Below are 16,875 nucleotides of genomic sequence, written 5' to 3'. Positions count from 1 at the left end.
AAAAATATCAAGAAAAACACAGTTTTTATATATGGAATATATAAAATATAGAGAGAAGCTTTAACGTTTGTATGCAATTTGGAAACAGAAAAAAAAAAAACCCTACCGAAATCAGACATTTAAAATGGAGAGGATTTTCCCCATTTTCCCTATTTCCTACTAAAATTACCTGTTCTTAGTTTATAAAGTAGCAGATCTTAAAATATATTTGAGCATTACTCCATGTTTACCATGTTCACATCAACTACTTTTCTTTACATTAAAAAGGAAAAAACTGCAACATATAACTGAGTAAGATGCCAAATAATTAAAAATATTATTTCTTCTTTATACTATCCTGACATACTTTAACTACAACAGTTGAGATGTTTCCATGCAAATGTTAGGTTTCCATTTCATAACTGTACATATTTCCAATTAAATCTAACCACCTTCACATCAGCCCCTGCACAAATGAAGACCTCCACATACAGGAGGGTGTATGTACCTAATTACAGTAGTTGAAATGCATCAGTTTCGGTCTCTTTCAAATTCAGGATAAATAGGATGTCCAGCTCATAGGGACAGAGCTGAAATGACCTGATAGCCATTTCCTCCCATTACACACTGTAGCAAACATCTGGCTAACCTATCCTTTATGACCTCCCCAGACTTCCACTCAACCTGCCCTACTGTACCACTACTCTTACGGTGTTTCTCCTCATGCCTCACCCTTAATGCAAGCTAAACCAGCTGCTTCTTCTTGCAACCATGCAGGACATAAAAAAATCTTGGGCAAAACCATTTTTCTTTACAGGGATTTAATCAAATGTCCCTTCACTCTCTCTACACTGAAGAAACTAAAGGCATGTAACAGAAACAATCCCAGTTAAGAACTACCATCACCATTACTATAAAACATTAGCTGTTACATAGCTGCAATACTAAAAAAGGTGGAGAAGGTGGGGGAGAGGGAATTTTCAGCAGCAGATAACTCAACAAGAAAACCAGTGTCACTCGAGGCTCAATAATATGCTCAAGTGTCCATGACTAAACCAATACCAAGATGTCACCAAACAAGCAGCTCTCCTACCTCTGCCAATCAGCAAAGCCTCAAAGAGTTATAACCTATATGACTCATATGTAGCGATGGCTTTATTTCATATCTGCAAAACAGTATCACAATTTTATCAACAGAAAAAATAAAAACAGATCTTTCCCTATTCAAGTTATTCAGATGGATCAGATTTTAGTTATTTATTAGCAGGACCCAAGTGCTCCTTCTTTCCTGTTAAAGTGCCATTTCAATGCAAGAAGGGAAAGCAAAGGGAGATCTTAAGGAGCACATCTGCATTGTATGAAGGCTGTGCTAGGACCCAAGGCTGGCCCAGAAGCACACTGCAGAGCTGTGCACCAGGCCTACAGCCACACCTCCATGTGACACCAGCTCCTGAGGACACAGCTGCACCACACCAACACACACAGCGCCCTCCTGACGTCTGCCCTGGCCCCTCCGTCCCAGATGACAGCACCCACTCCATGTAAACTCCTTTGTCTGCTGCCAGCAAGTCTGAGTTAGCACCACTCTCTCCATGGCATCATGTGTCCCACATCTGCTGGAAGTCATCTACTGCTCTTTCAGATTACAGGTCTTGTTTAACAGGTGATTTTGTTTTCAGGTTGACACACTGAACTAGCATCTCTCCCATATCAGCTTCCCATTTAAGTACTGTCTTGATTTTTGCAATTCCTCTTTGTATTTTGTCAGATTAAAATCTAAATCACAGTGATGACAAGGAACATTGATGTTGTAAACAGACACCTCTTTAAATAAAGTTGTGATCAAAGCATTGAGTAGCCCAATAAAACCCAGGTGGCTCTAGCTTATCATATGCTGTACTCATTATTTCAAGTGTCCCATTTAATAGATTTCCAGGTGTCAACAAAAGGTTTTTGCCAGTTCTTTCATTTCTGGCTCTGTTTATATATCTGGTGCCTTTTGATAAGAAGGTCTAATATAAAAAAAGAACCAAAAAGTTAAAAAATACTAATTTTAAAAACAGGCATCTTGCCACAGTTGGCAAAACTGTGGAAACCAGTGTGTCTTTGTACTATTCACCACCTACATAAAGCTTAGCTAATTACAGAGGAATACCAAATGACTCATGTTTGCCATAGTTTTCTGTGGGTCAAAAAAGTCCAAAAAAATTAAAAATTTAACATCAACTTCAAGAGACTTAACCTGCAAGTTTCATGTAAAAACAGTCAAAATTTTTAACTACTTATGGAAGTCATTACCTTTAAAATTACTATAAGCTCTGACAGCAAGCAGGCAAAGAGAAAAAAAAAGCTGATTTGACTTTTTTTTCATTTAACTTTTTGCTTTATGCATCTGAATACATCAATTAATTTTTCACTTGAAACATCATTACAAGAAAAATGCCTTGGAAGATTTGGTCAAGTATCATACAATGGAGCACTGTGAATAGCAGGAACCTTTTTTCAAATGTCATTTTAAAAAGTAAAACCAAGATCTCAAATTTCTACATTTGAGGATAGAGAGATGTTTTGTTTTTAATTCTACACCATTCCATCAAAGTAGAATTTTACAAGGCACTTCCTCATCCCTCACCCTATCATTCATCATTTCAAGTAGTGTCCTGCTTCCCCTCCAAGCACATTATTTTCTGACCCATTATTTCAATTTCTTTTCATACAAAAGAGACAAAATTTTTGCATGGAGATCAGTTTTAGAGGTCTAACATTTCTAAAATGCTACGGCATTTCGCCTTCCAAACCTCCACTTGCCTTTCGGTTGTAACTGAAATTTCAGTTTCCAAATTAGCCAGGTAGAGATGCCAACAATATCCCACTAAAGTCATTAAGAACTGGACACCTAAACTCCTGTGCTGTTTCTAAAATGTTTGAGCAAGTATGTGTTTGTATAATGTTCAGGACACCCAGAGCCAGCTGACGCCTCTGGGCATGAGCACAGTAAAGCATAAATCAGGTCACGCTTCCTAGTTTGAGAGCTACACAGCTTTCAGGGTGGAAGCACTAACCTCATTCCACTTTACATCTAAACATTTCTTACTCCCACTCCTTATTCCATCTCCTCAGCATTCCTCATATCTTCAACACTTGGTGCCTATTGGAAACCATCACTGCCTCCAAGTCTAGTAAATTGACCAATCCCAAACCCATCCTCAACTGCCCTTTCCTCTAGTCTTCAATCAGTAACACACCACCACATGAATTCGACACTGATCTAAAAAGAAAGCACATGGCAGAATGAAACTACATTAAAAAAAAAGCATATGTGTATATATATATACAGAGGCTTGCAGGTAGACATTTCATTAAAATTTTTTGGTTTTGCAATTATTTTTTCTATTTCTGAGGTGAATTGTCATATTTGGTCTAGTTCCTGAACAGTTGGAATTGCACCTTTGTCTCTCTTGTACATGATGGGAGGTATGTAACTAGACAGCAACATATCAAGTCTCAAAAACCATTCTTAGTAGAATTGAAATAACTAAAAAAATTATCCTGCCCTTGTATCTTTTACTCCTTGTAGGACTGAGGACAGTGTTTCTCAGCTACAACAACCACTAGGCTCAGAATTTCCTTCAGAACCACTTCAGAATTTCCTGAGTAACAAACCCCTCCAGTTTTACAAATGCCTGCTGTTTCACTGTTTGAGAAAGGCTTTCGAGCCTCAGTGTGTACCAGGAGTGGCACCCAGTGTCCAAACGGCATCCTTACAACAGGATTGTAAGGATCTTCAGCTCCCTTCTCAACCTTCCCTTCCTCTTTTCTCCCAGGCTGCAGTGACAGAAAATCAGTAGTTCTCTGCTTGAACTGCACATAGACTATAAGCAGTTTACTCACACTATTTGCCAAACTGTTTAAATCAACTGTGCACAGATGAATGAAATTTTCAACTATCCGATGTGCAGAACAACTATTAACTCTGGTAAAATCCTTCAATTAGGCCATACAGATACAGATTTAACCTCTGAATGAAATCAACACTTGTGTAGACTACGGTCTTTCAGCTATACTCAACAACGGACTTCACAGTCCTAGGCTGACTTATTCTCGATCACTGGCAGTGCTTTAATAGTCCAAATCAGTCTTCCTAAACATGTTTTGTTAGAACAGAAGTAAAAATCACTGAAAGAATTGGAAAAAAACCCAAAACAACAAAGCAACAACAAACAATTTTCATGTTTTGCAGCTATGCGAGATTTTAAAGCTCATCTACTGTGCTTGGCTAAGACAACTGAGTAAAAATGAGAGTAACAAATCTAGAAAATAAAATTATTTTTTGTTCTTCCCAAAATTCATCAGAGGGATAACAGTTACTTTGAAATAAGATTCAACAGCTGGAGTAAGTTATAAAGAAAGCTCCACCAAAATAGCTGCAAAAGCTACAATTTCTACCTTTTTTTTTATTCACTATTGCTATCACAGTGGCAGAAAACAGATCAAGATAAAACAATTTTTATAACAGTTATCCTAAAGCATGAAACAGCTATTATTCTATCTGTAGGTAAGAGCACTGTATGGAGCAATAGAGCAATAAAAATTGGTAAAAAAAAAAATTTAAAAAAAAGAGGTAGGGAAAGAAAAAAATGTATTTCCATCTCCATGTGGAAATCAAATTGCAAACACCACTTTTAGTAGTTTGGCAAAACTTCACCTGGTCAATTTTCCTTTTTTAAAACCTAACCCCACCATAACATCTCTCCCCTCAAAGAATGAAGCAGAGCACTATCTGCCTCATGTGCAAGCTGCAAGAACATTACATGCACTTCTGCAGGAGTCAAATGCCTTGCAGCTAAGTGAAATTCTGAGTTCATTAAAACCTAAAAGATTAGATCTCAGCTCTACTGCAAATATTTCTAAAGAAGCTTTTGCTTCTCAACCAAAGACACAAAATTGGCACAATTTAACAGTTTATCGAGAACTTCAAAATTGTGATGTTCACTGTCTGTTCCTCCCTTACCCTTCTGATTTCTCTGCTGCATAAAGGAACACTATAAAATCTGCAATACAAACCACACAGATCAGGTTTTTATATATAAATATATACATATGTACACACACAGACACTGAATAGCATGTTCAAATCCTTGAATTACTTCCCTGGTAAGATTTATTTTGTTTCAACGAGACTTCTACTTGCAAAAACACGCACACATTGCACAGCAAATATATCTCGTGTTAGGTGCCTAATATGGCCAGGGAAACCATTTTGATTATTCTGTGCCTGCTTATGCATTGTCCTACAAAACAATAAGCTAGAACAGCAAGAAACCAGCAATTAAAGAGAGGCTAAATGCACATCGGGAATCACTAAAATCCATGCTACCCAAGTCAGGAACAATGTGACTGATGAATAGGCCATATTATATTAGGATTGTTAGCAAGTGTTAAAAAATTATCCTTAGCAGATGTCCCTTATGACCTAAATATATCACACAAAGAACATGCCTGTCTTGTTTTCTAAAAAAGTTTCAGGAAATCTTTCCATTTTTATTACTGACTAGAACTCCACACGTTTGCATGCCAGCTATAAATATGTACAGAGGAGTTATCGCAGTAAACATAAAAACCTTATAAGTATTTTACTGTAAACAACCTATTTTCATGTATCTTTTTCTACAACATGAATTTATGTTGTACTGAAGCATGTAATCCAATAAAAGAAATCAAACTGTGTATTCAGCACAGTGAAACAAAAGACAAGCTGCATACAACAGCAACTTATCGACCGACACACCACAAACCAAAACAGAGTAAATTTCTTCAGTTGGATGGGTGAGAGCCTTATCTGCAATAAATACATTTTGTGGATGCAGTCAGTAAGGAATTATATAAATTTAAGCTACTATACACTATTACATATGCACCTATGCACACCCTGCTCATCTTCACTAGAGCTTTAAAGAAGTTTGCTTTCTTAAATTTTGCTGACATTAAGATTCTATACACTGGCTTACCTTCAAACTACAGAGATAAGCAAGATTTGCTCAGTTTGAGCTTTCTCAGTTTCTCCATGTATTTTTGACTGCACCACTGGATTTCACAATACATATTAATTATAAACAACTAATGCTAAAATAAAGATACAAATGTAAACTCTAAGGATTTTTCTCTTTTCTATCAAAGACTAGTACCTTTCTAGAACATCTTTAAAGTTCTATAATTTTTATGAAAAAAATTCTTTTATCTCTTTAGCTCCAATGCTGCAGTGCGTTTCCCGCCAGCAAAACGGATTTTGAGTCTGTTCCTCAAGCATTTAATTCCAAATTCAGTCCTGAACCTTGGGCCAGCTTGTCTTTGCCTTTCCGTCAATAAAATAAATGTGAACACTATGAACAAAAGAGGTGCAACTTAGGTTTCATGTGTACTATACCCTGGGTATGGAACATTTTCTTAGAGAATAATGCTATGTTTTTTTTGCACATTATGGAGTTGATAAATCCATAAAAAAATACTGAACAAGAAATAAGAATGAAAATGACTTTTCATAAATTACTACTACAGTTTATTTCAATCAGTTTCTATTACCTTTCACACAGATGTATTGATTTGAACTGCTTTTCAATAGAACTATAGGCATTTCCTTAATTTTAGCTCTCAGAAAAAAAAATAGGGGATTTGCTCATTTTGCTGCACTTTCCTTCAGCTCCCTCAAGTTTATTACAGCATTCTTTGGGAAAGGAAATGGCTAAATACTCGCATTAGCAAAAAAGGAAAGGAGGGGGAATGGAAAGAGGTAATAAGAAGGTGTTAAAAGAACTCTCTCTTTCTCTTGGTCCAGTCCCACTGGGAAAAGAACAGATGAGCACAGAGTCCAAATGTGTGGCCAAGGCTGAGGGGAAGCACAAAGCCCACAAACAGCTGGTCCCTTAAGAAAGGACATGCTACAGAATGAAGCACGACATGCACAAAGCACAGTCCAACTGAAACAGCCACTCCTGTCCCACACTGTAAGACCAAGGAATAATAATCAAGGATGAAGAAGTTGAAAGTTTTTAGCAGAAGTCACAATGTTATCTTCACAAGGTATGGGCTTCCTTCTCGATGAAGTTTTAGTTCTTCTAAACACAGAGGCAGACACAAGAGCAGACATTAAGTATGTGTATATATATATACACATACACACATACATTCATAATTTAATTGTTTATCTGCTTCTGTGCTCTTTTATGTCTTTAGTCAAAGTTGAGCTGATTATATTAGCACCAAAAAAATTAAATTCAGAATGACTCACTAGTAATATTTTACCAAAATTGAAGGTAAAAGAAACTGGGCTTTCATATTGCTGACCATATAAAAATTAATGAGTTTCTGCAAGTCTTACAAAAGTGTATGAAATATCCATATAACAAACTAAATTACTGTATACCGTGATTTTAAATAAAGCCTATAGCTAAGATGGAACAGAAGCTATGAAGTAAAAACTCCTGGCTTCAAGATGAAATCTTCCATATAATGAAATGTATATATGCATAGCTGAGCTCGATACAATCTCCCAGCTCATTCTAATGCTGCTAAAAAATGGTTATATACATCTAACTACCTATCTACCCCTTAAAACAGACGCTTCTCTGGCTTCATTTTCAGGCTAAGTAAGTGAATATTCTTAAACACAATTTTCAGTAAAGTACAGCATGGAAGTTTATTAAGTATGGTAATAATATCCCTGCAATTGTGAATTGTGAAAAAAAATCAAACTACTTACAATAGATTTTAGGCTAGGTTTTCCTGTTTAAAATTGCTCAAGGAAAACTGCCACTAAATATGTTTTCTTAAAAAGAAGGCTAAGAGCTAGTAGAACATTTTGCATTTTAAATCAAAGCACACTAACTTCTTTTGTAGCAAAATTTCAATGGAATCTGATTTAAATAAAACTTTAATATGCATGGTACTTTAAAGAGCAAAATGATTTCTCTTTTTTAATACAAAATTAGACGTTGAACAAAAGGATTAGCCTACCACTTTAAAGCATTGCCCCTACAGTAAAAATCAACTTGAAAATCCAGAAATGCAGTAAACAAAGCATTTCAGGCAGTTTGTCCAATACTGTCAGGAGAGGAATAGTTGATGTGCAATTTTTAAGTCTGCCCAGTCCACTAGTATAAATTCCCTTAGATAAGCCAAAGAGTTCCATCCCAAGTGCTACCTCCTCTTTCTTAGTTATGTGTGGCAGAATCGCAAAGAATTTGCAAAGAAGCAAACCCGCAGAACAAGCAAGGTCCTGTCCTGCTTTTAGGATACACGCACAAGTCTGGATCAAATTCTCCCCATCTATGCTGAGCCTTAGAGCACACAGCCCACTTAGGCTGATTTAAGCACCGAAAAAAACACTGAGTCAGGATAGTTACTGCACTTTGTAACATATTTACTGGCTTCATTTGTGCAAAAGATTACACGCACTTTATCAGATGCAGGTACCGCGTTACCCCCGCGCTGCCGCAGGCCCCGGGGCTCCCGGCCGGGAGGGCGGCTCGGGCCGGGGCCGTGCGAGGGCCACGGGCGCCCTCTGACGGCGGCTGTGCGCGGGCACGGGGGAAAGCGCGGGCACGGGGGGGGAAAGCGCGGGCACGGGGGGGGAAAGCGCGGGCACGGGGGGGGAAAGCGCGGGCACGGGGGGGGAAAGCGCGGGCACGGGGGGGGAAAGCGCGGGCACGGGGGGGGAAAAAGCGCGGGCACGGGGGGGGGAAAAAGCGCGGGCACGGGGGGGGGAGAAAGCGCGGGCACGGGGGGGGAGAAAGCGCGGGCACGGGGGGGGGAAGCGCGGGCACGGGGGGGGAAGCGCGGGCACGGGGGGGAAGCGCGGGCACGGCGGGGAAAAGCGCGGGCACGGCGGGGAAAAGCGCGGGCACGGCGGGGAAAAGCGCGGGCACGGCGGGGAAAAGCGCGGGCACGGCGGGGAAAAGCGCGGGCACGGCGGGGGAAAAGCGCGGGCACGGGGGTGGGGGGTACACCCGGACAATTCCCTTGCCCCGGACAAGAGATTAAAGCCGTGTTTCTCAGCACTCGTGCACAAAACCATCCTTTGGCATACGCGGCCGCATCTGATAGCGACAAGCGACATCCACACACCCAAGGCCCACTTCAGCCCGCACCCAAGGAAGCAGCCTTTTATTGGGATTTCTTCTTTCTTACTCGTTAAAGACAAAAACCTCCAGTCATTACAGGTAAGGCTGCACAGTATGAAAACTTAGGCAAAACATTTAACAGGCTGCACGCCTGCTACTCCTCTGAACCATGACAATTACACAAACCATGTCAGTATTAGCTTCCTTTCAGGAAACAAATCAAGGGTTTGCACCGGGGACAGGTAAAGCACAAAATAATTCAGGTGTGATTAGCAGTTTTATTAAAGAACCTTGAATATGTGATATATCTTATCAGATGACAATTAAGCACATAATAAATAACATTTTTGTCCATCAGTATATTGCAGTATCAGTTCTGGCAATACACAAAAAAAAAAACAAAACCAGAAGATCAGATGAAATTATTTTGAGTGCTTAACAACTGACCATCCACCCTCTGTCACAATCACCTGAATTACTTATAGAAATTAAACCTTATGGAGCCTATGGAATATTTCACGCATTCATTACACCCAAATAATTTAAAAAAAAAAACAAACCAAAACCAAAAACCAAAACCAAAAAAACCCCACAAACCCCAACCTTAAAATTCTATATCCTTTTCACACAGAGAGCAAAGTGTAACTTCACAAATGCATGGACAAACCTGACATGCTTTCGCCACCACTCAGTAATTGAAAAGTCAACATTTACACAGTATGGCTTTCTTCATTACAAAATGAAGAATTACAACAGGCCTCACAAAAAAGACAGACAAAGAATTTAGATAAACGGACTGCAGCTGGAACCAGAACCAAGGCTGTGATTTAGGAGCTTTGGGTCATCTGTTCCTGTCCTTAGTGAAATAAAACTCCAGTGTCATGTAACCTGTTTTGATTTCTTCATTTCATAAACATTCAATTTTCCTACAGTAAAAGACAACAAACATGAGCTACAACTGTTATACCTAAAGAGAATAAACCTATACAAACAAAAAAAGAAGAAAAAATCAGTCAGCTAAAATTGCATACGCGCCTATTCACAACATAGTTAACTGTCACTGCATGTTCAAGGTCTGTCATGTAACAATACAAGAGAAATACAAGATGATAAATACAATGACAAAACCTTAGATTTAAAATGGGAATAAAATAAAAAAAACCTGACAAAATCTAGCCTGGACAGAAGCCTCTACAGAAAGGAGATGAACCTACACTGCTGGGGGGTTGTGATTTCATGACACCAGGACTTCTATAGCAATACTAGCAAAAGAAATCAACCCTCACAGAGTCCATTTGGACTCTATTGCAAAAGGCTTATGAAAGGTCTAGAAAGTGTCTTAAGGGGAACACCTGATGGAGCTGTGTTTGTTCAGTCTCGAGCAGAGGAGGCTCAGGAGGGGCCTCATCACTCTCTACAATCATCTACATCATACAGGGGGGGTGTAGTGAGGTGGAGGCCACTCTATTCTGCTGTGCCTGCAGAGAGAGCACCAGAGGAAATGGCCTTAAACTGAGACAGGGGAGATGCAGATTAGGTACTGGAATTTTTTTTTTTCAGTGTTAGGGTAGCCAGGCACTGGAATAGGTTGCCCAGGGAGGTAACAGACTCACCAGGCCTGGAGGTGTTTAAGAGGTATCTGGATCTGGTCCTGGGTGATGTGGTTCAGGGGTTATAGTGGTAGCACTGGGCAATGGTTGGACTTGATGATCTTGTAGTTTTCTTCCAGCCTTGATGGTTCTGTGATTCTGTCTGAAGCCCTCTGCTTGTGCAGGGACCACACATCACAGGTGAGTGACAAGGCAGCTCCAACTGCTGCTGCCCCTGGCCAAGTAAAACCCTGAATAAGCACTATTTATGAGCTATAACACCTTTGTCCACATGCAACTGCACCCATTCGAGGCTAAAAAACTGCTGGGCTTGTGGAAATGCTGCATTATGTTATTTCTAGTTGTTACTGAATGATTACACAACTGAATACAACCTAAAGCACAGAAAACCAAAGGTAATAGAATCTTTAATCATCTAGCTAACTTCTAACCTGAAAACCAAAAAGAATCTTCTTAAGTAACAGAGTAAAAATCATGTTGGGGGATAGGGGGAGAAGGCATCAGCTTTCTTTCTGGACCATTTCAGAGGGAACCCAATAAAAAAAGAAAAAGTTACAACTGCACAGAACTTTTGATATATAATTACATAACTGTCTCAAAGTTCTGATTGGCATATTTACCACAGAACTTAATTTATTATCTTAGCTTTGGAACTAAATTACTAAAATACATCGGACTGAAATAAATCTGTTTCAAAATAATGTCTCACAACATCTGTAATGAGTGACAAGAGGTATACTTCATTTTTAACTGTTGGATTTCCAAGATGGAAATATAGATTTCCTTTAAATGGGGAGAAAAACTACTCAGTGAAAAGGACCAAAGATAAAATCAATAAAGTACAAAGGACTGAATTTAACTTGTTGCTTAGAAATAAAATGTATAGACATGAAAAATACATTTGTTTTATCAGGAAGAACATACAGAAAATAAGGGTTTCAGTAAACCTTAACTGAAAGACAGCAAAACAGCTCAGGCAAAGGCTTGGAAGTACCCTAAAGTGAAAGCCCTTCTCAGAAAACTACCCTCTGTAAGACAAGCTGGAGTACTCCATCATTTCACAGAAGTATCTAAGCCAAGAATCCTTGCAGCAGAAACCTGATTTTCGCTAAACAAGAGCTGAATCTATGGGGTGAAAGACATGGGGAAGGGGAGGCAGGAGGCCTCCCAGGAATAGGCCAACAGGAATAGGGGTTGTATGTGTAAATCACTGAAAGTATCTTCATGAAATTAAAGATCAGTGCTTTGAAAAGTAAAGTCAATGCCTATAAGGATTTAAGTGCACCAGCAATAAGGAAACACAATTATGTGAAAAGTAAATGCCTAACCAAAAGCTCTAAGTGCAGTCCTGAAATATCAAACATTCACATTGAAGCATCTTTTGCTGAGGACTAACAACAATTCTGCCATTTTCCTCCATTAGCTCACACATCATCAACTAGACTTCACCTACAGATTTCTAACAGAGAGCTGGGTTGAACCTTCTCACCCCCACTAAAAATCTCATGCTGCAGCAGGCCAACCTAAGTGTTTAAGACTTCCCTGACAGGAAATCTTACCAAAAAACCTGCACTTTGTAAAAAGAATCATAGGAAGACAACACTGCAGAAGAAAGTTTCTAAGATGAAAAACACCTGTGGATTCATACGTGATGGACAGTCCGCCCAGATTTGCAATAGGAATTACTTGAAGCTAAAAAACCTCTCATGCTTTCTGTAGTTTCAGAAATAGTCCAATTCAAGTTGGATTAAAAATGTTCTTGCACTAAAATAACAACTCCAGATAAATTTTTTTTTAATTATTTTTGAAGGAATTCTGTAACAGTAAAGAGTCAAAATTTGATATTATCTCAGGCATTAGTAGCAAGAGATAAAATGGCACCACAATAAAAGCATAACTAAGCATATCTGAAGAAACGGTTGTTATAAGCAAGCTTAAATACATCTTTATCAAATTGATTCTTAATGTCATGCATACCTATTTCAAGTTCAATTTAAGGATATTTTCTTCGCACCCTCAAAAATGTGTTTTATATTAGATTTGCACAGCTTGAAAGAGGCAAACATTCACGTAAATGTGTCTTGCCAATGACCCAACAGTTTATTTGCTCAAATATCACCCTCCTGTACAAAAGCTCAAATTCTCTTAACAACAATCACCTCAAGACCACTAAGGCCTACACTAAGGCAGAGGATGATGCAACATCATCCTGACAAAGAGCACAATGTTAAGTGTTATTCTGTGTGACAGCAGTGCTGAAGTGCCAAGGCCCTTATATTTTCCCTCCATATCTATGGGCCTGAACTTGTGCAAATATATAAAGCCAGACAGGGTACTGAAGTAACACACAAGTCTTAGGGGGAAGGAGCTGTCTTGTTTTCTTTGGGTTTTAGCAACCTGAATTTTAACATTCTGGCACATAACTAGAGATTTCTCTGCTTCAGTTATCTGTATCTAGAAGAAAAAAGAATCTTTTGAAAACCTGGCAGGATGCTTGCATAGGGAAACAGCTCCAGGGAAAACAAACAGGGAGCATTTATAAAACATTATTGTTTTTCACATTGGCAGGACAGAAGAGACAGCTCTGAAGAGCCTAAAAAGATACCAAAGGCTCAGGCTAGCAACTTCAACAGCCATTTTGTTTAGGTTTTCATCTTACCTAGGCTCTACCACATAGGCTGAAGAGCTCAACAGACCTCTACTAAGGGAATGCAGAACAAACATGAGCACTTCGCATTTCCTAAATGGTTCAGTCTATTTCACTGTATTTCTCTGAGAAGAATACAGAGGCAACATCTCTGTGATCTATGTAGTATAGGCTAGGGAAGAAGGAAACCAATGGGAAATTCTCCTGAATTTGTTTTCAGGTTTAACATAGGCAAGCTCCCCTGACCTGGCTGCAGATTCCCCAGCACTGCCAGAGGCAGCATCAGCCTCACTGCCACAGGCTCACTTCCCACTCTGGCTAGAGTTTGCTCTGTTTTCTCTGCCCGCAGTATGGGAACAGAAAGCTGAAAAGCTCAGGGGTCCAGGTGAGGGAAGCTTTGCCTTTGGACCTACCTTAATGCCAGGATTATTGCCTACTTGCTAAAGAAGGGGAAAAGTGTACCAAAGTACTTCTGTACCAAAAGTCACTTTCCTGGAATGAAGTTTCTCCCAAACATGAACAGTTGAACCCTGCATACCAGATCCCAGGCTTACAGCTCAGCACGGGAGCCGTCCTACAGTGAGCTGAATCCATCTCCACCACTGAGAAATTCGTTTCAATACTTGCTCTCCTATCAGCTACATGGAAATAATCCAGATATTTTCTATAAAAAAAAAATGAAGCATGGGGTCCGATTAACAACTTCGATTATTACAATCCTTTTAAGAGCTCCAGAAGAGAAGGAATCTTTAAAACATTTTTAAGGCTTTAGTAAAATATAGTTCTGACTCAAGTACCATGTTACTGTAGGACAATTAGATTCCTTTTTGTTTTGCACTTTTCTTCTTTGAGCTAACTGTATAATTCCACAAAGGAAGCAACAAACAGCTACTAAACCATACCAAGTTGCAAAGAATTCTTAAAATTATTTCTGCTATACATGCAGGGTCCAAGATTCTTTTGTTATAAGATAAAATATTAATTTAATAATACCTAATCTCATTATAAGCAAGAAAAAGCAGTTTACATGTATAGATTAAATGATCTTGCTCAAACTGAATTATCAAAACAGAATCAACTACAACTACTTTGCCTATATTGCTGCTTTAGTTACTCCTGAAGTTAAACTCTCTATATGCCCTAATCAAGTTTTTCTACTAGTATCATTAAATACACACATGCATTCATAAAATATCAAGATTAGAACTGTAAGTTTTTAAGTTTGTTTTATAAATTTGATGTCATTCCATGCCAAGCCAATCATACGAACTTATAATGTCAGTAACATAAAAAATCACTAGGACCAGCAAAAACCACTGAGACACACAGAAACCACCCATCTTATGTTCTAGCTCCCTTGGAAAGCAAAATGATCACCCAGAATTCAAGTTAGCCAAAGCCTCTTAAAACTTACAAAGCTCTGCTCTCCAGGCTTTCAATGAGTACTTAACACATACAAGTAAATCTACAGAGAGGCAATCTATGTGCTGAGCTACATCCAGATGTGGATGTCTGCACACACATATACACAGCCATCTCCACAAAAAGCTTTACAGTGATTATGAATTACAGACAGGAAACTAATGCATCTTCCTGTGCAGATAGTTTCATCCTAAAATAAAAGTCCATATAATATAGCATTCATCCCCTGTAACTTCCCTTATACAAACAAGCTTTAAGTTGGATATTCAGGATGGCACTCTGATTAACCCACTGACACCTCAAGCCACACTAAAATATCTGAGTACATACAAGCATCTGCTCACTGTGAGGGGAATAAAAGGCCTTTTTAGCCAATAGAGATTTTTTCTCCTAAGTTGTACAAAACTGTAACTATTACCTTCATCAAAGTCTGCATCATCTTCTGTATGCTGAGGGAAAGGGAAGCAATTTGTGATTTCAAGTCTGTCATCCACCACAAGACCCAGCAGCACTCCTTGGACAACTTCATTCCCCTGTCCTTCTTCTTGGTAATGTTTAATGATCTTTAACACAACCTAGAACACAAAACAATAGAATCATAATATGTAATGCATTATATTTGTCCTCAAAAATTCCCTATCTGGAATTTTTAATTTGTAGCACGGATTAGAGCTGCAAACCAAGTGAGATACTGGCTTAAGCACCAGCAATTTTAATACAGGTTGAGGAACAGACAGCCATCCTAATATTACAGGGAAAAAACAAGACCATTAAATGAACCATCAAAATGCAATTCTAAACCAATTTTCTGAAACACCATTCTAAAATGAAATATTGATCCTTTTTACTTTAGCTTGTTGCTTTAACTGTGAGCTTTTATCAGGATCTTGCACACTCAGTAGCCCTGCTCTTGAGGGAAACAGTGCTCAAGAAACTAACAAAACATCTTAAAAAACTATGCAGAAACTTGTATGAATTTCTTAAAAGGTGCAGATCACATCAAAGTTCAATTGCAATAATCTTCCAAAGTACATCTCATTGCAGTTTTACTTCAGACAGTTCAAGCCATATAATGCGAATGGCGTGTCATAGGGTATTTAAGAAAAACCAATGATAAAAGAAAAAATATGCATGAATTACTCATAATATTTTTAACAACGTAAATCCAACTTCCTTCTTTAAATCTGAACTCTACAATGAATAACTCTCATGAGATGATACTGTAAATTGGAACAGTATGAACAAAACCACTCAAAAACAGTCATTTGCTAGCAACACTTCATACTTAACATTTTATACTCAACAACAAGAACTACAATAAGGTAAGACACTAATCACAAACATTGACTTGAAACAACTTACACTTTGTCTAGCGTAAGAGAGGTTTATTTTACTAAACCCTAATCCATCCATTCAAAATTCAGCCAAAAATGTCTGATGATTATGCTGTCATTAAAGCAGTACTGCTTTAACATCTGCTGGCAAACAGACTAGCTTAGTAAAATTCAGCAGACTTGGTACAAGTGCTGCCTTTTAGTGAACATTCTACAGGGGAGGGGGAAAAAAAGGAAGCTAAGCTCATACTTACACATCAAGAACATATATTTGTCTCTAGCTTTCTCCTTTGTTGATTAGCAGATGTCACTTTTTGTAAAACACCATTCATGTATTGAAGTACCACAATACAGGTTAAATGAAAGAAAAAGGAGACCAGAATAGAAATTGTTTACAAATACACTGCCCTCTTGGGCTAAAATGGGAAAATGAGCTTCATATGCAGCCTACTTGGAGGCAGGGCAGACAGGGTAAATCTGAAAAGAAATACTTATTTCCAACTAAGTTGGACCCACTGATTCCCTGTTTATTTACAGTATCATTCACTTGTGCTTCCTCTTGCATCTTGATATACTTGCAATGAGGCTTCTCAATCACAGGTAGAAAACATTTCACTCCAATACACATTCACATCTGTCACTCAAGTCCTTTGCAGCCACACCTTTTTATCCAATTTGCTAAAACAGTTCTACAGAGCAGAGACACAAAGAGATGCTTTGGCTATCTACATCTCATTTCATGGGAAAACAGTAAGGAAATTAGGATC

The 16,875-nt window shown here is 38.6% G+C and overlaps 1 protein-coding gene across 1 annotated transcript in view; it reads right to left on the bottom strand.

Annotated features, from left to right (window-relative positions):
• The window catches only part of EIF3H (eukaryotic translation initiation factor 3 subunit H), an 86,406-nt gene that overhangs the window by 52,779 nt on the left and 16,752 nt on the right, over nt 1–16,875 (bottom strand). Inside the window, exon 2 of the mRNA XM_063423008.1 lies at nt 15,193–15,349. Coding sequence (XP_063279078.1) covers nt 15,193–15,349 — 157 coding nt within the window. The remainder of the gene's footprint in view (nt 1–15,192; nt 15,350–16,875) is intronic.

This window comes from Prinia subflava, chromosome 1 (genome assembly GCF_021018805.1).
Source record: "Prinia subflava isolate CZ2003 ecotype Zambia chromosome 1, Cam_Psub_1.2, whole genome shotgun sequence".
Lineage (NCBI taxonomy): Eukaryota > Metazoa > Chordata > Aves > Passeriformes > Cisticolidae > Prinia > Prinia subflava.
The sequence above is the reverse complement of the archived record's forward strand: the minus strand, read 5'-3'. Positions and strand labels throughout refer to the sequence as shown.